This window comes from Schistocerca gregaria, chromosome 7 (genome assembly GCF_023897955.1).
Source record: "Schistocerca gregaria isolate iqSchGreg1 chromosome 7, iqSchGreg1.2, whole genome shotgun sequence".
NCBI lineage: Eukaryota > Metazoa > Arthropoda > Insecta > Orthoptera > Acrididae > Schistocerca > Schistocerca gregaria.
The window spans coordinates 401977722-402000149 of NC_064926.1; the positions used below are offsets into that span (position 1 = coordinate 401977722).

Below are 22428 nucleotides of genomic sequence, written 5' to 3' on the forward strand. Positions count from 1 at the left end.
ACGGTATATTTTGTACTTAGTCATAATTTTGTTTTCTTTATCAATCGTTGAAACTTACTTTCTGGGTGCACCTTGTAATAAATTCTTAATGGTCTTGGTTCAGCCATTGTAAGTAATGTGTGAAGTTGTGATGGCAGGGGAAGAATAGAGCTATGACATTATAGGATTTAGAGCTAAGTGTGCAAAGGACAAATGAAGTAAATTTCAGAATGGTCTCAATGCTAGACATGGGAATGGGAAGACCGGTGAAATGGTACCTGTAAATGAGTGAAAAGTTTAGTAATTTGGTTATTTGCTAAAATGGACATGTCTTTTGCTACTTGAGAAGAAGGAAGGAATATTTAGAATTGCTGGCAGGATTAATTTTGAAGTAAAACTCTTTAAGAGAAAAGATAATACATGCTTATTTCTGATTGGTGGTTTTGTAGGTAATCAAGAAACATCCTGAGTCTCTGTGTCCGCTACTCACAGTCTTAGCCAAGGGAGCAAGATATCAGCGCCCAATTCGAAAGTTCCTAAGAGCAAGAATCTTACCTCCACTTGGTGAGCAAGTATTAACAAGACCAGAAGAGGGTGACACAATGCGGAATAAACTATGTCGTTTGCTGACAGCAGCAAATCCAGACACCAATATTTCACAGCTGGCTGCTGACCTTCTGTTCGTGCTATGCAAGGAGAATGGTATGCTATTTTTTTATGTTGTCTAAATAATTGTAAGAACTGTGGAGCATCTCTGTCAGTTTTCCTACTTCTGTCCTCTGCTCACTCAGAGAGAAGTGATATACATATGTTCTATTAGATTTGACCTCTAGAGAATAATGTAAAGAGCTTATAAGATATTTGGAGATTAATAATACTTTCTTTATAGAATTCTGTATACTGCAGATGCATTTGCTTTACTGGAAACTTTTGATTTCATGTCTTCCTTGCTTATGTATGATAAAATCTCAGTTAAAGTCTGATAAGCAACAGAACTAATAATAAAACTTCTAATTTTAAACAGAGACATGAAATAAAAGCTATTACAGTCCTCCTCCTACTCTTGTTCCTGTTCATGCTTCTTCACGCCCCATCCCCCCCCCCCCCCCCCTCTTTATCACATTTTTCTGTATGCTACCTTTACCATTTTTTCTGCTAACCTCTTTTCAGCTAACTTACCCACACATCTATGATTAGTGATCATGCCATTAAGGCTTCACACATAATTAAAAGCAGCATTTTATTGATTGTGGCCAGCTTAATTGAATGATGGTCGAGAAACAAAGACATTAAGCTGTCATAACTTAGTAACTGATGCAGTCAGCATTTACATTCTTCTGTAACAGAGGTCATCATATATGTGTTGCTATGATGTGGTACATGTGAATACTATGGCAGTACAACATACAAGAAACACAATATTTGGCATTTACATAGTGTACACATGTGTGGCTGGTGCTGTGATGAAATGGGGACTGGTGATCTTGGCACAGTATTGGCATCAACACTGACTAGATTTTTAGCCAAAACTAGTGATCAGTCCGATTAATTAAGATTTCGTGTGCAGCCTTGACTACATGGGCTTTCGACCCCTAACATAAATAAAAAATTTACAACAGATCGTGTGTCACCTGGTTGGCAATGTCAACAAACTTGATAACGTCCTTTTTTCTACTACCTTACGTCTTTCTTGCGAACTTACCTCTTTTACCCTCCTAACTTGCCCTATTTCCCTGCTAACTTGCCCTATTTCCCTGCTAACTTGCCCTATTTCCCTGCTAACTTGCCCTTTTTTCTGCTAACTTGCCCTTTTTTCTGCTAACTTGCCCTTTTTTCTGCTAACTTGCCCTGTTTCCCTGCTAACTTGCCCTGTTTCCCTGCTAACTTGCCCTGTTTCCCTGCTAACTTGCCCTATTTCCCTGCTAACTTGCCCTATTTCCCTGCTAACTTGCCCCTTTTTCTGCTAACTTGCCCCTTTTTCCACTGATTTGTCCTTTTTTCCACTAACTTGCCCTCTTTCCTGCTAATTACTCTTTTTCCAATTTGTTTGTTCTCTCACTGTCATGCTTTTTCCCTACTGTCTCACCTTTTTTGCTGCGCTAGCCAGGCTTTTTTCTGATAACTAGCTTTTTCCCATAGAAAAAACCCTCAAGCTCAACATTCAGCATTTTCATTTGTGTAATTTCCCTGACCCAATTGCTTTTATTGCAGCAGTTACTACAAAAATGCTTTTCATTTGCCTGTGTTTGATTTATAAAATGTAACTTGTAATGATAGGTTACATCTGTGAAAGAGCTCGTAATGATAGGCTACATATGTGAAAGAGCACAAGGAATACAAAACACAAAAAAGGGAGAAATGGACAAAATAAACTTTTTATCCATTTAATACATATCATTCCTCTGAGAAGCTGATATTGTAATATATGGAACAAATGTTCAACAGTTTATGGAAGCTTCAGGACACAATTAAGTGGTGATAGTTGAAGAAATTGTTGGAAGTAAAGGGATAACTAGAAAGACTGTCACAGTAACCTGAAAAATTAATAGGTCCAGTAAACCACAGTAAATAATCTGAATGGCTAACAGAAGGTGCAGAGCAAAAAGGGGTTTCTCTATCTTACTCCTCCTCTCTACTATTGACCATTTTTCTCCATCTTCCTAAATTTATTTTGGTCTTCACTTCAATTTTTCCCACTTTTATTTTCTCTTAGTTCATTTGCAAGTCAAATTTCTTCCTGCTGCCTAACAAACACACCAATCATACTGGCCCTGCCTCTATAGGGCTCTGTACACAATCAAACTTGTCTGTCAAATTCACTCTTTTCTAATAAGTCCTTACACATACTAACAAAGTTTCTCAATTTAACCTTACTTTTGAAGCAAAGTATTGTGACACTAGTGGGAATGGCTACCACTGCAGGCAAAGCATTTCTTGCATTGGCTTTAGCACTTTGTATGAATATGAAAAAGCATTTGAGGTGCTGCTCAAGGAACTGTTTGAAATTGAGAGAGAAATATACTTATGAAAATCTGCTACAGAGAATAATATACTAAGAACCTCAAGACTACATCAATTTTCCCGAAAGCACAGTTAAATTTTTAATAACTGAGTTACTTCACCCTCACACTGAAAATGTAGGCACAAGTATGCAAAAACTTAATCTCTCTTAGTTGTTCCTCTCATGGCAGTTCATTAAAATACCAAAACATGGGAACATTAACATTATAACTGGAGGAACCAGAGAGCTACGATTGAGAGGGGCGATATGTATTAATCACGGCTGAAAGCAAGGGGAAATTACAGCAGTAATTTTTCCCGAGGGCATGCAGCTTTACTGTACGGTTAAATGATGATGGCATCCTCTTGGGTAAAATATTCCGGAGGTAAAATAGTCCCCCATTCGGGTCTCCGGGAGGGGACTACTCAGGAGCATGTCGTTATCAGGAGAAAGAAAACTGCCGTTCTACGGATCGGAGCGTGGAATGTCAGATCCCTTAATTGGGCAGGTAGGTTAGAAAATTTAAAAAGGGAAATGGATAGGTTAAAGTTAGATATAGTGGGAATTAGTGAAGTTCGGTGGCAGGAGGAACAAGACTTTTGGTCAGGCGAATACAGGGTTATAAATACAAAATCAAATAGGGGTCATGCAGGAGTAGGTTTAATAATGAATAAAACAAATAGGAGTGCGGGTTAGCTACTACAAACAGCATAGTGAATGTATTATTGTGGCCAAGATAGACATGAAGCCCACACCTACCACAGTAGTACAAGTTTATATGCCAACTAGCTCTGCAGATGACGAAGAAATTGAAGAAATGTATGATGAAATAAAAGAAATTATTCAGGTAGTGAAGGGAGACGAAAATTTAATACTCATGGATGACTGGAATTTGGTGGTACGAAAAGGGAGACAAGGAAACATAGTAGGTGAATATGGATTGGGGGTAAGAAAAGAAAGAGGAAGCCGCCTGGTAGAATTTTGCACAGAGCACAACTTAATTATAGCTAACACTTGGTTCAAGAATCATAAAAGAAGCTGGTATACATGGAAGAATCCTGGAGATACTGACAGGTTTCAGAGAGATTATATAATGGTAAGACAGAGATGTAGGAACCAGGTTTTAAATTGTAAGACATTTCCAGGGGCAGATGTGGACTCTGACCACAATCTGTTGGTTATGAACTGTAGATTACAACTGAAGAAACTGCAAAAAGGTGGGAATGTAAGGAGATGGGACCTGGATAAACTGAAAGAACCATAGGTTGTACAGAGTTTCAAGGAGAGCATAAGGGAACAATTGACAGGAATGGGGGAAAGAAATACAGTAGAAGAAGAATGGGAAGCTTTGAGGGATGAAGTAGTGAAGGCACCAGAGGATAAAGTAGGTAAAAAGAAGGGCTGCTAGAAATCCTTGGGTAACAAAAGAAATATTGACCTTAATTAATGAAAGAAGAAAATATAAAAATGCAGTAAATGAAGAAGGCAAAAAGGAATACAAACGTCTCAAAAATGAGACGACAGGAAGTGCAAAATGACTAAGCAAAGATGGCTAGAGGACAAATGTAAGGATGTAGAGGCTTATCTCACTAGGGGTAAGATAGATGCTGCCTACAGGAAAATTAGAGAGACCTTTGGAGATAAGAGAACCACTTGTATGAACATCAAGAGCTCAGATGGAAACCCAGTTCTAAGCAAAGAAGGGAAAGCAGAAAGGTGGAAGGAGTATATAGAGAGTCTATACAAGGGTGATGTAATTGAGGACAGTATTATGGAGCTGGAAGAGAATGTAGATGAAGATGAAATGGGAGATAAGATACTGCGTGAAGTGTTTGACAGAGCACTGAAAGACCAGAGTCGAACCAAGGCCCCGGGAGTAGACAATACACAAAACTCTACCATCTGGTGAGCAAGATGTATGAGACAGGCGAAATATCCTCTGACTTCAAGAAGAATATAATAATTTCAATCCCAAAGAAAGCAGGTGTTGACAGATGTGAAAATTACCGAACTATCAGTTTAATAAGTCACGGCTGCAAAATACTAACGCGAATTCTTTACAGACGAATGGAAAAACTAGTAGAAACCGACCTCGGGGAAGATCAGTTTGGATTCCGTAGAAATATTGGAACACGTGACTCTACGACTTATCTTAGAAGAAAGATTAAGGAAAGGCAAACCTACGTTTCTAGCATTTGTAGACTTAGAGAAAGCTTTTGACTATGTTGACTGGTATACTCTCTTTCAAATTCTGAAGGTTGCAGGGGTAAAATACAGGGAGTGAAAGACTATTTACAATTTGTACAGAAACCAAACCAGATGGCAGTTATAAGGGTCGAGGTACACGAAAGGGAAGCAGTGGTTGGGAAGGGAGTGAGACAAGGTTGTAGCCTCTCCCCGATTTTGTTCAATCTGTATATTGATAAAGCAGTAAAGGAAAGAAAAGAAAAATTTGGAGTAGGAATTAAAACCCATGGAGAAGAAATAAAAACTTTGAGGTTTGCCGATGACATTGTAATTCTGTCAGAGACGGCAAAGGACTTGGAAGAGCAGTTGAACGGAATGGACAGTGTCTTGAAAGGAGGATATAAGATGAACATCAACAAAAGCAAAACGAGGATAATGGAATGTAGTCGAATTAAGTCGGGTGATGCTGAGGGAATTAGGTTAGGTAATGAGATACTTAAAGAAGTAAAGGAGTTTTGCTATTTGGGGAGCAAAATAACTGATGATGGTCAAAGTAGAGAGGATATAAAATGTAGACTGGCCATGGCAAGGAAAGCGTTTCTGAAGAAGAGAAATTTGTTAACATCGAGTACAGATTTAAGTGTCAGGAAGTCGTTTCTGAAAGTATTTGTATGGAATGTAGCCATGTATGGAAGTGAAACATGGACGATAAATAGTCTGGACAAGAAGAGAATTGCAGCTTTCAAAATGTGGTGCTACAGAATGCTGAAGTTTAGTTGGGTAGAGCACATAACTAATGAGGAGGTATTGAATAGGATTGGGGAGAAGAGAAGTTTGTGGCACATGTTCTGAGGCATCAAAGGATCACCAGTTTAGTATTGGAGCACAGCATGGGGGGTAAAAATCTTAGAGGGAGACCAAGAGATGAAAAAACTAAGCAGATTCAGAAGGATGTAGGTTGTGGTAGTTACTGGGAGATGAAGAAGCTTGCACAGGATAGAGTAGCATGGAGAGCTGCATCGAACCAGTCTCAGGACTGAAGACCACAACAACATGTATTAATCTCGACACAAGTTGCTTGCGTGCATTCATTCACCCTAAAGATTGCATATTGTGTATGAAAAATATTCACAACAGATGGAATTTTTTATTATACTGTAAGAGTAAAAGTAATTTTTGTGAAGTTTTTGTTTTTAATCTGATTTTCAGGTCCATAATTTATTATAATCAGATGCTCATATGGATTAAAATTATTCTTGCATTTTAGTTGGCCGAATGGTAAAATATACTGGCTATGGTAATGCTGCTGGACTTCTAGCAAATAGAGGTCTGATGCTTGGTGGAGATGGAAAGAAACCTGATGGATATTCATCAGACAGTGAAGACAGTGATACAGAAGAGTACCAGAAATACCGAGACAGGTACTGTGAATTTCTTTACTATTTACAGGATGTATAATAAACCTCCTTGCATTTCCCCACATTAGCTGCTTTCTTTGTTCTCTGCCTCGAAGTTTCATCCGTTTACATGCATACATCAGATCTTTTTATATCATTCTCCCAGACACTTATTGAGGAAATTAAAATGTTGGTGTAAAATAGTCGCATGTCAATAAGTTCTGAGAATGTTAAATTACGAGGGTAATTCCAAAAGTAAGGTCTCCTATTTTTTTTATAAGTACATAGACCTGTTTATTTCTACAGTGGCTTACATCAGTTTACAGCCTGAACATTTAGCTAATTTTCAACATAATCACCATTTCTGTCGATGCGTTTTTGTAGACGCTGTGGCAGTTTTTGTATGCCCATGTCATACCAGCTCGCCACCATGCTGTTCCGAAAGTTATGAACCTCTTCTTTCACCTTGTCCTCGGAGCCATATCGCTGGGACCACAATTAACGCTGACAGGTACTGTGAGACTCTGAAAAAACTCAAACGGGAATTCAGAACTGGAGAAGAGGAATGTTGATCAAGGGCGTACACATTCTCCATGACAACACTCACCCACACATCACTCGGCAAACCATTGCTCTCCAGTTTCAGTTTCAGTGAAACATAACCACCCACCCATCCTGTAGCATTGACTTGGCACCCAGTGACCATCACCTGTTCCCTAGGTTAAAAGAACATTTGGCCTGAAAGCGATTCAGCTCCTACATTGAGGTGAAAGAAGAGGTTCATAACTTTCGGAACAGCATGGCAGGGAACTGGTATGACATGGGCATACAAACACTGTAGTCTACGTGACCCGTGTTTACATCTAGGGTTTTTTCTGTTTCCTCTTCATTTACTGCTCTCACGTCAAATGAAAACAAGACGGATTTCTGTGGCTGGGAGATATCAAGTGAATTAAAATACATTCACATAATTAGGAAGGCTAAAATATGTTACTAGTTTCAGATTTTATTTTATTTTCACCTTTCAAGCATTAATCGCCTTGGAGAACAATTTTTGTCTGTTTGCTAAAGAAATTTGGCTTTTATTAAGCTTTCCTGCTGAGACAGTAAACTTATTTGAAACGAAGTGTTTAATTCCACACTATTGGCTAGCTTCTACTGTTTGCTACATTTCAAGTGCACGTATGGCACTAAGACATAATAAAGAACCAAACATGAGATTATACAGTACTGGTACTCCAAGAAAATTTACGTCTCGTACACCATACCGAAAATCATTTTAGTATGGTTCATGAAATTCCGACGCTCTTGGAGCATCCTCTGATATCTTGTTTCTTTTATGACATTATGTAAGTAAGATCTTTGAATGTTTCACACGTATGAACATACGGGCATCCTACATCACCGTAGCTGCACAAGCACGGTGACGCCTCTTTGTCTGGCACTCTCTGGCAACTGCTGAAGTGCACCTATTTCTAACAGGTCGTGGAAAAATATTGCGAATTGTGTTTCAAAAAGTGTTATTTTCAAAGTAAATTTCCTTTTATTCAAGATGAACTGTGTGTGAGAATGTACGATGAATTTCTTAAATCACAAGGCGTTTGCCTCATTTAAGAATCACCTCTTTGATAAAGAGCCATCTAGAAACATTTTCAGCAGATTTATATCGGTATTAAAAATTTTACTGGCATATTTGTGCGATGTATCTTAAAGGGTAACATGTCCTAAACAGATCAACATTATAGGTGAAAGCATAGCTTCTCTTGTAGCTTATTAATCTTAGAGACAAATATTATATGCGGGAGCTTTGCTTTTTTTGTGGCAACACTCTGTATAGTAACTTAAACCATTAACTTTTCCTGTCGGTGGAATTCAAATCTATACTTTCAAACACAAAAATATGTAGCATACATGTTGCTGCATATCAAAGATCTTGCCAAAACGTGCTTTTCCCCCCTGAGTTTCATTTTCTAAAGTGCCGAGAAATTTTACGCTGCTGTATAAAACATATACATTCAAAGGATTGATACGTTTTACTGTTCCGACGGAAAGTATACTGTCACTTAATACAGAAAAAGTGTATTTTCACCCAGGAGAAAATGTATTTTTAACCGGGAGATCTGGGAAAAATCTGGGAATTTCTTTTTCCTTGTCTGCGTATACACCCTGTACAAGTTTATATGCCAACCAGCTACGCAGATGACGAAGAGACTGAAGAAATGTATGATGAGATAAAAGAAATCATTCAGATAGTGAGGGGAGATGTCAGTTTAAAAGTCATGGTGGACTGGAATCGAGTAGTAGGAAAAGGAAGAGAAGTAGTTGGTGAATATGGAATGGGGGTAAGGAATGAAAGAGGAAGCCACCTGGTAGAATTTTGCACAGAGCATAACTTAATCGTAGCTAACACTTGGTTTAAGAATCGTGAAAGAGGCTGTGTACATGGAAGAGGCCTGGATATATATATATATATATATATATATTAAAAACAAAGATTCCAAGACTTACCAAGCGGGAAAGCGCCGGTAGACGCGCCGGTAGACAGGCACAATAAAATAACACACAAACACACACACAAAATTTCTAGCTTTCGCAACCAATGGTTGCTTCTTCAGGAAAGAGGGAAGGAGAGGGAAAGACGAAATGATGTGGGTTTTAAGGGAGAGGGTAAGGAGTCATTCCAATCCCGGGAGCGGAAAGACTTACCTTAGGGGCAAAAAACGGATAGGTATATACTCGCGCGTGCGCGCGCGCACACACACACACACACACACACACACACACACACACACACACACACACACACACACACACATCCATCCATACATATACAGACACAAGCAGACATATTTAAAGGCAAAGAGTTTGTGCAGTGATGACAGTCGAGGCGGAAGTGCAGAAGCAAAGATGATGTTGAATGACAGGTGAGGTATGAGTGGCGGCAACTTGAAATTAGCGGAGATTGAGGCGTGGTGGATAACTAGAAGAGAGCATATATTGAAGGGCAAGTTCCCATCTCCGGAGTTCGGATAGGTTGGTGTTGGTGGGAAGCATCCAGATAACCCGAACGGTGTAACATTGTGCCAAGATGTGCTGCTTCGTGCAACAAGACATGTTTAGCCACAGGGTGATCCTCATTACCAACAAACACTGTGTGCCTTTGTCCATTAATGCGAATGGACAGTTGGTTGCTGGTCATTCCCACATAGAAAGCGTCACAGTGTAGGAAGGTCAGTTGGTAAATCACGTGGGTGCTTTCACACGTGGCTCTGCCTTTGATCGTGTACACCTTCCGGGTTACAGGACTGGAGTAGGTGGTGGTGGGAGAGTGCATGGGACAGGTTTTACACCGGGGACGGCTACAAGGGTAGGAGCCAGAGGGTAGGGAAGGTGGTTCGGGGATTTCATAGGGATGAACCAAGAGGTTACGAAGGTTAGGTGGACGGTGGAAAGACACTCTTGGTGGAGTGGGGAGGATTTCATGAAGGATGGATCTCATTTCGGGGCAGGATTTGAGGAAGTCGTATCCCTGCTGGAGAGCCACATTCAGAGTCTGATCCAGTCCCGGGAAGTATTCTGTCACAAGTGGGGCACTTTTGGGGTTCTTCTGTGAGAGGTTCTGGGTTTGAGGGGATGAGGAAGTGGCTCTGGTTATTTGCTTCTGTACCAGGTCAGGAGGGTAGTTGTGGGATGCGAAAGCTGTTTTCAGGTTGTTGGTGTAATGATTCAGGGATTCAGGACTGAAGCAGATTCGTTTGTCACGAAGGCCTAGGCTGTAGGGAAGGGACCGTTTGATAAGGAATGGGTGGCAGCTGTCATAATGGAGGTACTGTTGCTTGTTGGTGGGTTTGATGTGGACGGATGTGTGAAGCTGGCCACGTGTGAAAGCACCCACGTGATTTACCAACTGACCTGCCTACACTGTGACGCTTTCTATGTGGGAATGACCAACAACAAACTGTCCATTCGCATGAATGGACACAGGCAGACAGTGTTTGTTGGTAATGAGGATCACCCTGTGGCTAAACATGCCTTGGTGCACGGCCAGCACATCTTGGCACAGTGTTACACCGTCCGGGTTATCTGGATACTTCCCACCAACACCAACCTATCCGAACTCCGGAGATGGGAACTTGCCCATCAATATATCCTCTCTTCTTGTTATCCACCAGGCCTCAATCTCCGCTAATTTCAAGTTGCCGCCCCTCATACCTCACCTGTCATTCAACATCATCTTTGCCTCTGCACTTCCGCCTCGACTGACATCTCTGCCCAAACTCTTTGCCTTTAAATATGTCTGCTTGTGTCTGTATATGTATGGATGGATGTGTGTGTGTGTGTGTGTGTGTGTGTGTGTGTGTGTGTGTGTGTGTGTGTGTGTGTGTGTGTGTGTGGGCGCGCGAGAGAGAGTATATACCTATCCTTTTTTCCCCTCCCGGGATTCGAATGACTCCTTACCCTCTCCCTTAAAACCCACATCCTTTCGTCTTTCCCTCTCCTTCCCTCTTTCCTGAAGAAGCAACTGCTGGTAGTGAAAGCTAGAAATTTTGTGTGTGTGTTTGTGTGTTATTTTATTGTGCCTGTCTACCGGCGCCTTCCTGCTTGGTAAGTCTTGGATTCTTTGTTTTTAATATATTTTTCCCAAGTGGAAGTTTCTTTCTATTTTATTTACATCACTAGGATGTAAGATAGATACTGCCTACAGGAAAATTAGAGAGACCTTTGGAGAAAAGAGAATCACTTGTATGAATATAAAGAGCTCAGCTGGGAACCCAGTTCTAAGCAAAGAAGGGGAAGCAGAAATGTGGAAGGAGTGTACAGAGGGCCTATACAAGGGAGATGTAGTGGAGGGCAATATTATGGAAATAGAAGAGGATATAGATGAAGATGAAATGGAAGATACGATACTGTGTGAAGAATTTGACAGAGCACTGAAAGGCCTGAGTCGAAACAAGGCCCCGGGAGTAGACAACATTCCACTTGAACTACTGATAGCCTTGGGAGAATCAGCCATCACAAAACTCTACCATCTGGTGAGCGAGATGTATGAGACAGGCGAAATACCCTCAAACTTCAAGAGAAATATAATAATTACAATCCCAAAGAAGGCAGGTGTTGAGAGGTGTGAAAATTATCGAACTATCAGTTTAATAAGTCACAGCTGCAAAATACTAACACGAATTCTTTACAGGTGAATGGAAAACCTGGTAGAAACCAACCTCTGGGAAGATCGGCTTGGATTCTGTAGAAATGTTGGAATACATGAGGCAAAACTGACGCTATGACTCACTTAGAAGAAAGATTAAGGAAAGTCAAACCTACGTTTCTAGCATTTGTAGACTTAGAGAAAGCTTTTGACAATGTTGACTAGAATACTCTCTTTCAAATTCTGAAGGTGGCAGGGGTCAAATACAGGGAACAAAAGGCTATTTACCATTTGTACAGAAATCAGATGGCAGTCATAAAGGGTCAAGGGGCATGAAAGGGAAGCTGTGGTTGGGAAGGGAGTGAGACAGGGCTGTATCCTATCCCCAATGTTATTCATTCTGTGTATTGAGCAAGTAGTAAATGAAACAGAAGAAACATTTGGAGGAGGAATTAAAATCCATTGAGAAGAATTAAAAACTTTAATCTTTGCTGATGACATTGTAATTCTGTCTGAGAAAGCAAAGGACCTGGAAGAGCAGTTGAACGGAATGCATAGTGTCTTGACAGGAGGATATAAGACGAACATCAACAAAAGCAAAACGAGGATAATGGAATGTAGCCGAATTAAGTCGGGTGATGATGAGGGAATTAGATTAGGAAATGAGACACTTAAAGTAGTAGATGAGTTTTGCTATTTGGGGAGCAAATTAGCTGATGATGGTCAAAGTAGAGAGGATATAAGATGTAGGCTGGCTATGGCAAGGAAAGCGTTTCTGAAGAAGAGAAATTTTTTAACATCGAGTATAGATTTAAGTGACGGGAAGTCTTTTCTGAAGCTATTTATATGGAAAGTAGCCATGTATGGAAGTGAAACATGGACAGTAAATAGTTTATACAAGAAGAGAATAGAGGCTTTCAAAATGTGGTGCTAAAGAAGAATGCTGATGAGTAGATGGATAGGTCATGAGGAGGTACTGAATTGAATTGGGAAGAAGAGGAATTTGTGGCACAGCTTGACTAGAATAAGGGATTGGTTGGTAGGACATGTTCTGAGGCATCAAGGGATCACCAGTTTAGTATTGGAGTACAGCATGGAAGGTAAAAAATTGTAGAGGGAGATCAAGAGATGAATACACCAAGCAGATTCAGAAGGATGTAGGTTGCAGTAGGTACTTGGAGATGAAGAAGCTTGCACAGGATAGGGTAGCATGGAGAGCTGCATCAAACCAGTCTCTGCACTGAAGACCACAACAACAATAACAACAACCATACTTTCCAGGTTTTTCCTTCATGAAGACTGTGTAGAGGCATCTGTCACAGAACAATGACAATATTTCATTAGTAACAGTGTGCATTCCAGCAGAATAATATCTTGGCAGTAATTCATTCATTTTATCAAATACTTCTTGTATTGCAGCAAACTTGTCATGTTCCATGCACTCATTTTGCATCTCTCTGTCATCAAATCTTACTATTTTAATAAGTTGATGGAATCTAGTTCTACTCATAGCTGCAGTATAAACAAATCTTCCTCAAGTGTTGGGCCATAAATCATGAATAGGTGACTCACTATTCCCCTCCTTCACAATAACAATATGTAACCCTATATACACTATGAATTCAAGTCTGTCTGTTTTGGGTAAATTCTGTCACAAAGCTTCTGCATTGGTATGCTTTATTATGATGTTAACAATTTCTGTAGAAATAATCATTTCAAGTGATTCTCTTATAGTTTATACTTTACCTTCACTTCTTATGCCGTCTTGCTCTTTTACTATGTTTTGTGCTGCCTGCCTTGTTTTATGAAAATGTTTGAACGTAAGAACTTTTCCAGTGGTTGTAAAATACTTCTCACTGACCTTGCCAGTGGCGTCATCATCCGCTTCAGGTGAAATAATATAAAACAATAAACATTTTTATCATAATTTTAAAAGCTGAAATTTCGATCTAAAGTACAATATTTACAAAAGTACCCTCCCCCTTCCCCATCCCCCTTTGATACTCGTAAGGGTTAAGGAGTAAATATATTGGGAAGTGAGTGACAAATTCCATACTCCTTAAAAGACTTCAGTAAGATGTATGATTATCTAATTCTTACTGCTCACATGTGCTGAACAAATACTGTATTTAGTACAGGTGAACTACCCCAGACATTTATTCCACAAGACAACAGGAAGTGAAAATAAACCCCAAATACTGTAAAACTTTAGTCTTTACATCAACAGAATTGAGAGAAGTTTCTGAGGGCAAACATACAGAACTGAGCTTCTTGATTAGTTCATCTACATGTTGACTCCATTTTAACTTGTTATCCAACTGGACTCCAAGGAATTTTGCATGGGATGTTTCAGCTAGTGTAAAACCATTAATGTCTCTTCTGGTGCTAACAGGTCATCATTGCTTCCTCGAAACTGCATAATATGACTCTTTATGAGAGTGATGCTTAAACTGTTTGCTGTGAGCCACTTGTAAATCTGTTCAATTATCATAAGTGCTGTGTCCACTAAGGTTGAGTTTCAGCCCTTGATTAGTATGCTTGTGTTTGTTATCAACCAACACTGCAGTTTTTGAACTGCTCGTTAAAGTCATTGGAAGATCATTTACTTAGGTGAGGAATAAGATTGGGCCCAGTACTGATCCTTCTGGCACCCAACACTTTATGTTCCCCCATTCTAAGGTTTCATGTCTGTGATACTGTGTGTCAAGAACATCATCTGCTTTCTGTTATGAAGAGAAGACTTCATCCATGCAAGAGTGACACTGTTAATGCCATAACATATTACTTCGCCAAGTACAGTTTTGTGATTCAAATAATCAAAGGCCTTGGAGAGGTAACAGAATATACCAATAGCATAAATTTTCTTGTTTACCTCTGATAGCAGTTCATTTGTGAAGTCTCTTATTGATTTTTCTGTGGAGAAGCCAATATAAAAGGCAGATAAATGCTTCCACACCAACCAGCCCTTCTGTAATTTGGATGTGTAATGTTATGATTTTTCTCCAGTCACAAACCTTTCCAGAAGTCATAGTCACATAGCACATTTGAGTGCCCGAGAACTGCCTTCATCCTCTGGTCCCTGTAGTCATTCACTGGTACTGAGATACCCAGCAGAAGATGACTTCTACAAAGTGGAGTTCCTTATGCAGAGGCTTGTACACTGTCTCATATGAAATGTTGAACTGCTCAGCTCAGTTCCATAGACAAATCTTACTGCCACATACAATCACCTGCTCAATTTCTTGTCACAGTTACTGGCACCAATGTGGCTCATCAGCAGTGCAGATTTAACATACAGCAAAAGATGTGCACCACCTAGAATCCTAGACAGTGTCTCCTTCGCACTCCCGCAACATTTCAGTGTGAATACCACTTTATTTTAATACTTTCACCCACAACAAATGCATCACAGCATGTTGCTCCATACTTGTGAATGACTATACCATATGTGGCAATGTTGCTCATTACCTGATGTTGACATTACCAGGTCAAGGGCAGCTCCATTTTACAGCATCACATGTGGTATTGCGAGTACTTGTCTCTCAATTTCCGGTTCCCTAAATGCTGCATTCAACAGTGCCAAATGTGGAAGAGGTGACAATACAGACTATATTTTGATTAGGGAGGTAGTAACTGCCTAGTCAAACAAATTGGTAGGAAAAGGGATGCCCAAAAACTGACATTCTCCTATCTCTCATGAAATCAGAACAATTGCTGAACCCAACTACTTCCTATTTAAACCTCATTTCAGCTTTACCAGGCAATGGTGGCAACTTTACCAAAGAGTTAAATTGCTAGTTACCCCATTAGAAGCATATCTCACCAACTATCAAACTATGGAAAATTTAGGCACTTAATGAAGTTCATATCACTCTCGCATGAACTTTATGGTTGTTGTACTTAAAATATTACTGGGCTATCTGAAAAAGCAGCAGGCCCCTGTTAAAGGTTTAATGTGGGTGCTGATTGACACAAGGATGGAAAAGTGTCTGAAACTAATCTGTAACATACAAACAAAACAAAACAGTAAAGGACTGCAGAATAACAGTGTTTGAGTCATGCATATTTTTCACATCATCTTTCCTCCTTGTTATTTTCACAATCTAACAATTTATTTTGCCTTCTTATTTATCTACCTTCTAATGTTTTGACAACTAAGAGTGTGTGAAGTGCATGTGCAAACTTCTCACTTCTCTTATATGAGTCGACTTACTTGGTGTACACAGCCGATCCTCTTCTCTGGATAGCCGGCTTCTGGAATCTCTATAAACTTCTTCTCCGAAGAACGATGCTAGTTACAGGAACCTTAAAGATGCCAGTGTATAAAACATTAACCATTCAAAGAATTGGTAAGTTTTATAGTTCCGAGGAAAAATCTATGGAAAACCTACTGTCACTTAGCACAAAAAATGTGTATTTTTGGCCGGGGAAAAAGTATATATTTTAAATTGGATATCTGGGAAAAACCCAGGATTTTTTATTTTTTCCTTGGCCGCGTATACATCCTGTGAGAGAACTTCCTCTTTCCATTCTGGTAGGTACACTACTTTATAAAACATTCCTATCTTTTAGGCCACAGGTCGTCCTATCTCCACGTAGGAATGCCTGTCCTTTAAATTTAGTAAATGCTGGGTGCGTCCCCCTTATCCTTTCTGAGTAGGCCTCACATTTCATTACCCTAGTATACGTTTCTATATATACTATAAGTATTTTCTGGTAAAACTACAAATCTACTCTACACTTCGCCTTCACTTCTTAATGTAGCAATTAATCCATAGAGTCCTCCTCTACTTCTCAACTTCTATACTCTTAGTAGATACTATGTCTAACTATAGTTAAAGTCCTACTATTCATCAATGTTCAGAGTACAATCAATTCACATTCGTTTTCTGTGTTCACGCCTCCTTCTTATGTATACTTGATGTAAAATCATCCTAGTTTTTATATACTTATTTATGCATGTATGTTTTTGCCTCCCCCCCCCCCCCCTCCCCCCCATGTACACACATTCATTCCCCTACAACACCTGGCGATTCTCACATTGCATCAGGTTTCTAATCTGTAATTTCAATGTTTTTGTATAAGAGTATTCTTGTGCGTGTGCGGATGTGTGTTCGTGTAGTCTGATTCTTCAGCCTTCTTATCTAAAGGTAAGATGTAGGTTATTAGAAACCACAGAAACAAGGAAGGACTTCAGCAATAGAAGTTTGTGGGTATGGAAAAATGAAAAAAATAGATATGGTTGCTAAGATCTAAGAAGAGAAAGAAGAAAGCCCCAAAGACAGGAAATCCTTACCACCCTCCTTCCCCAGGATCCCTACCCCTCAGGTACTTGATTGAGATGCCGGAGGTGGTTTGGTGTTAAATCGTCTCCTACAGTATGGATATTCCCACCTTCTCCCTTGAGGTCCCCGAAGGAAATCTTAGCAACCCTATGGAAACGGCAAATGGTAAAGAATCAGGCACACTTGGTTGTGAGGCTTGTCTTAAAGGTGTGATGTGTGTTTTTTGTGAGCCATGGTTTATTTGCTCTTGTAAACCATGTTTTTATTTACAACCCCCACCCCTTTCAAACTAAATACAAACCCTGCCATTTATATCACATCTCACAAAAGGTATAAAATATTCTATACAAAATGGAAAAATCTGTATACTATGGTATATTAGTTGTTCAATTAGTTGCATAATATTGTATTTTCTACAAACATAATATTCCATTCAGTTCACTTTATCTGAGTATCATTTTTTACCTGCAATTATCTAGGATTGTTTTTTATTTGACTGTCATATCCGGTTTTCTAAGATATAAGATTACAGGATAGTTTAAGATTTTAGAAATAGATGACAGAATAGTTAAAGATTTTAAAGGCATTTGGTGCAGGAAAGTTGTTTCGGAAGAAACACTGAAAACAACTCGGGATCTGACGGTCGTCACTCCACCCATTAACTCAGAATTTTAACATCCATGGGGGATAGAAAACAGCATAGTTTGATAGGAATTTATGGAAGAAACACCAAAAATAGCTTGGGATCCGATGGTCGTCACTCCGCCCATTAACTCAGAACGTTAATGTCCCTGGGGGTTAAATGACTCCGCCTGGGTTCCATGGATCTGATATTAACTTTTCTTGTGCACTGGCAGACCAGGATTTCTCTTTAAACTTCTTTTGAAAGTCTCCCCATGAAGAAAAATTCTCAATATTTACAGTTCCCCATTTGGATGTGTCTCCTACAAGGTAACCCACAGCAAATTGAATCGTTTTAGAATCTTCCCAATTTTTCGGTAAAGCTTGGTTAAATCTTTTCAAAAAATATGTCGGCTGTACCTCTCCATCGGGCTTAAATTAAGGGAATTGTCTCAATAACCCTGAATAAGCTCCCCATTCCAAATCAGTAACTACTTCACGGGTTAAGACCACATTAGGTGAAGTTACTTGTTTTTCTACTTGTTCCTGGATAAGTTTGAATCCTCTCCATAGTTCATCTATGCCCTTCCTGGTATCAGTAAGTTCAGAAGAACCCATAGGGGACAAGTTCCCGGGTGTTATTCTCTCGGTAAATTTTCTTTCTTTAATTTCTTTGACTTCTTCTTCCAAACTACTTACATTTACAATATCAAAGTTTGCTATTTTCTCTTTAAAGCTTCTTTCTATGTTATCCACTTGTGTGCTATACCTGTAATTTGCAATTGAATGACAGGCATTAACTCTCACTGCTTATGTACACTTTGTTTAAAAGTACTCAGTCCCTGCTTTACAGCATTAAATTTTACACACATTTTCGAGAGATCCTAATTTTTCATTGATTTCTGATTCTACATTATTGCATCTGTCCTCAATCTCAAATTCTAACTTTTTTGATAACCCTTGGAAATTATCATTCTGTTTATTACTAAGGTCAGTGGATATTTGGTTTACATGAATGCGCAGGGAACTAGTCAATTCATTCTTTAAATGTATCTTAACATTCTCTACTTTAGTATTTAAAGCATCGAATTCAGTCTTCAAATCCCCCATGCCTTCACATAGATTACTAAATTCTTTACTTTGTGAATCTACTTTGGCAATTAACAATCCTAGAGTTTCATACTGAACATCCAATTTAGCATTTAAAGTTCCACTCTGACCATCTAATTTAGCATTTAAAGTTGTACTCTGGTCATCTAATTTAGCATTTAACTGCAGACTCAGCATTTAAGGCTTCATTTAATTGAGTTTTGAGTACATTTACCAACTTAGACCAGTCTGGCCCTTCTTTTACTAATTTGCATAGCCATGACTGGTTCTGAAGTTTCCCAACTTGCTGTTCGTTATCCATATTTTTACAAGCTTTAGACCTTGTGAGCATTTAACTTCAAGTATAATAACTACACTAATAAAGTTCACTCAATAGTTTGTATCACTTCTTGTCTAAGGTACTAAAGTTTTGTTTTGCACTCACCCGGCGTACACTTCTCGCAGCATAGTGGAGCGGATGTGACGGCAGGTCAGTACTGGTGAACAGCAGTTGGTGCCAGCGACATCGGATGTAGGCTGGTTTCCACAACTGTGTCCCTGCGATGCATGTGAGAGCTGTATACTCCGTGCACCAGATCTTCTTAGTCATTTTGTTCTAGGCATATCTCTTCTTAGTCATTTTGTTCTAGGCATATCTCTTCTTAGTCTAATATGTTGAGATCTTCTGTCTGGTTTTTAACATTGTGACTTTCTTATGTCTTCTCCTTTTTTACATTCACAAATTTTCTCCATCTGATACTTTAGGCTTAATTTAATTTCTTGGAATGATTCTTTTGTCTCATTATGCTCAGTTGCTATGGCAGCACATGATAACTTCTTATCTCATTTTTGTCACAGAATTCCTTTTTTCCTACGGTTCTTTCACACCGGTCACAACATTCTAACTTTTTGATGAATAAGTGTGTGTGAAGTGAATGTGCAAACTTCCCACTTATTTTATACGAGTCGACTTACTCGGTGTACACAGCCGATCTTCTTCTCTGGATAGCCGGCTTCTGGAATCTCTCTAAACTTTTTCTCTGAAGAATGATGCTAGTTACAGGAACTTTAAAGACTCTCTCTCTCTACTTGCGTAATAATTATGTACTCAAAGAATACTTTTAAATAACTATCAGTATATTTGAGCTTCATAAAGAGCAAAATTCACTTTTCGCTCATAAGCATTGGACTTCTTGTAAGTCACTCGTATCATGTCACGTTAGAAACAGCTTTATGTACATTTAGCAAAGAGTTAGCTTAATAACCACAACTCTATTACAAACAAATCGTAAAATACGTCTTGCTTCCAGCAAATCCAACATAAGGTTTTTTTTGTTTTTTTTTTCAAACTTCGGGGTCTCAGTTGTTCTTGTTATTTATAACAATGGGCACTGATACGATTAGCACAGAATAACCTAGAAGTTCCACAGTCCTTCCCTATACTTTCACTAGAACTTCCACGGACCGCCCGATAAGTACTTGTCAGTGCCATTTGTCGGCCACGACTATCTTCTGCTCGCGACTGATTTCACACCTGCACACACAAACATGTCACTCGCAGTAGGTAGGTTTCTAGCATCCCGCTCTCACATCTAAAATACTGTGTGGTCAAGAAGGTAGTAGGTCGAGTGGTTTTAGAATTTATGCAGAAATTCTCGAAACACTACAACCTCCTTTCATTTCAAAGTCAAACACCTATCAATGTGCACTTGCTTTTCCAGTATCTCTTTTGTATCAAACGTAATGTTCTGTTTTATTGTTCTGTATGTCATACATTCTATTTTCATTAAGATTTGTTGACATTTTTAAAAGTTTTTTGTAAGTAGCAGTAGTACTTTTACAAGGGGGAGTCAAATGAAAACCTTAAAAGTGTAATTGAAAATAGAAATTTCACATCATTTTCTGCAAGATGTCAGTACTCTTACGAGTGTTGTAAAGAATGGCCTACAGGTGGTAGCACACTACAGACAACCAAACACAGGCACAGTACAAATTCAAAATGGCTGCACCACTTAAGATGTGCACCAAGGAAGAAAAGTGTTCTTTCATATGTATTCTGAGCAGTGAAGGTTCGAAACCTAGTGAATTCCATTGGCGAGTTAAGGTCAAGTATACTGATGCATATCTATTGCTGCAGCAAGTGAAGTGGAGTAGAAATGGCATAACTTATATGACAGATGCTCAGTACCCAGGTCAGGCACACCAGAGTCAACTGCAGCTGTTGAAGCCATTGTGATGGAAAATCGCCATGTTGCTGTGGATGAAAGAGCTACAAATCTGAACATCAGTATAGTTCAGCACATGGCGTCATTCGTGAAGCACTTAAGTTTCACAAAGTGTGTTCAAGATTGGTGCCACGGCAGCTCATGCCAGAACGGAAGAACTTCCATGGTGCTTTGAAGCTGAAGATGATGGCTTCTTCATAAAAATTGTTACAGGAGACTAAACCAACCCGAAACAAAGAGCCCAAGCAGGAAATGGTGCCATTCCTCATCACCAAAACCCAAGAAGTCCCGGATGCACCTGCTGACACTCTTTTGGGATAAACATGGTTTTGTCTTGGAACACTACACAACTAGAGGAAACGCCATCACCAGCGCATCGTAGTCCAATACGTTAAAAATTCAGCCTCAGCTTGGAATAAGATGAAAGTGATATGGATTTCTGACTACAAGTGTCATTTTGCAACACGACAATGCTCAGCCTCATACTGCTCATGCAGCCATCAATGACCTGCACTTTGATACTCTGCTACATCTTCCATACACATCAGACCTTGCACCGAGTTTTTACCACATGTCTGGATCACTCAAAGAGGTGATGGGAGGAACGAATTTTTTTTTCACCATCCCATGGACTTCCTAAATGCTGCAGGAAGTGTCTTGAATGACAGGGAGACTATATTGAAAAATTATGCACTTGTTTTTCGCTTTTGGTCAGAAAAAAAAATTTAATTATTTAAGATTTTCAGTTGACTTGACTTCTCATTATAATTCCAATTGAGTCTTTAACATTATTTACACGCCATGCACCTTATTGACATCATGGTTTTCCTATTATTGTCTGGTGTTCTTTCTTGCATGACAGCCATTTCGTGGTTCAGTTTATCTGACCTAGTTTACAACCCTACCAGGCCTGATAATGTCCTTCCCCATATGTTCTGTCAGTATTTTAAAATGTAATGACAAAATTTTTGAATTATTTCCGTAGTGTGAATCCCGTTACTGGCTGCTATGAACCACCAAAACCAGATCCAACTGCTGGAATGTCTGATGAACAAAAAGAATATGAAGCCATGCAGCTTGTTAACATGATGGATCAACTAACGAGGTAAGTGGACTGATTCACTGCATTCTCAATAAACTTGTCAGAGCAGTAGTCCAGTTGGTTGTTTGTGTCAGCTAGGTTAGGTATAACTCTCAAAAATCGAGTTGTCTGTATGAAACTTTGCAGTGATGTTAGTCCTCCTCTGCATATTTACTGTTCAATGTACTACAGTTTTCCCAATGGTGGATAGACTTGGTGATGATCTTGGTTGTACAAGTCTACTTTTGGCTATTCAGGAGATGTTCCACCGTGAAATTTTGGAGAGTGTGCCATGCTGTGATTTCCTCATCTGAGGAAATAACAAGAAGTCATTGGGTGCTGTGTCAGAAGAATACAGGGGGTGAGGCAAAATTGATAGCTCAACGAAAAAGCTTGTGCAACTGTCTCCTGTACTCA

General features: G+C 39.3%; 1 protein-coding gene across 1 annotated transcript in view; it reads left to right on the forward strand.

Moving 5' to 3' along the window:
• LOC126281425 (synembryn-A) overlaps positions 1-22428 on the forward strand; it is a 130361-nt gene that overhangs the window by 93631 nt on the left and 14302 nt on the right. The window contains exons 7-9 of the mRNA XM_049980373.1: positions 429-681; positions 6435-6588; positions 21916-22035. Of these exons, the coding sequence (XP_049836330.1) occupies positions 429-681; positions 6435-6588; positions 21916-22035 (527 nt within the window). The remainder of the gene's footprint in view (positions 1-428; positions 682-6434; positions 6589-21915; positions 22036-22428) is intronic.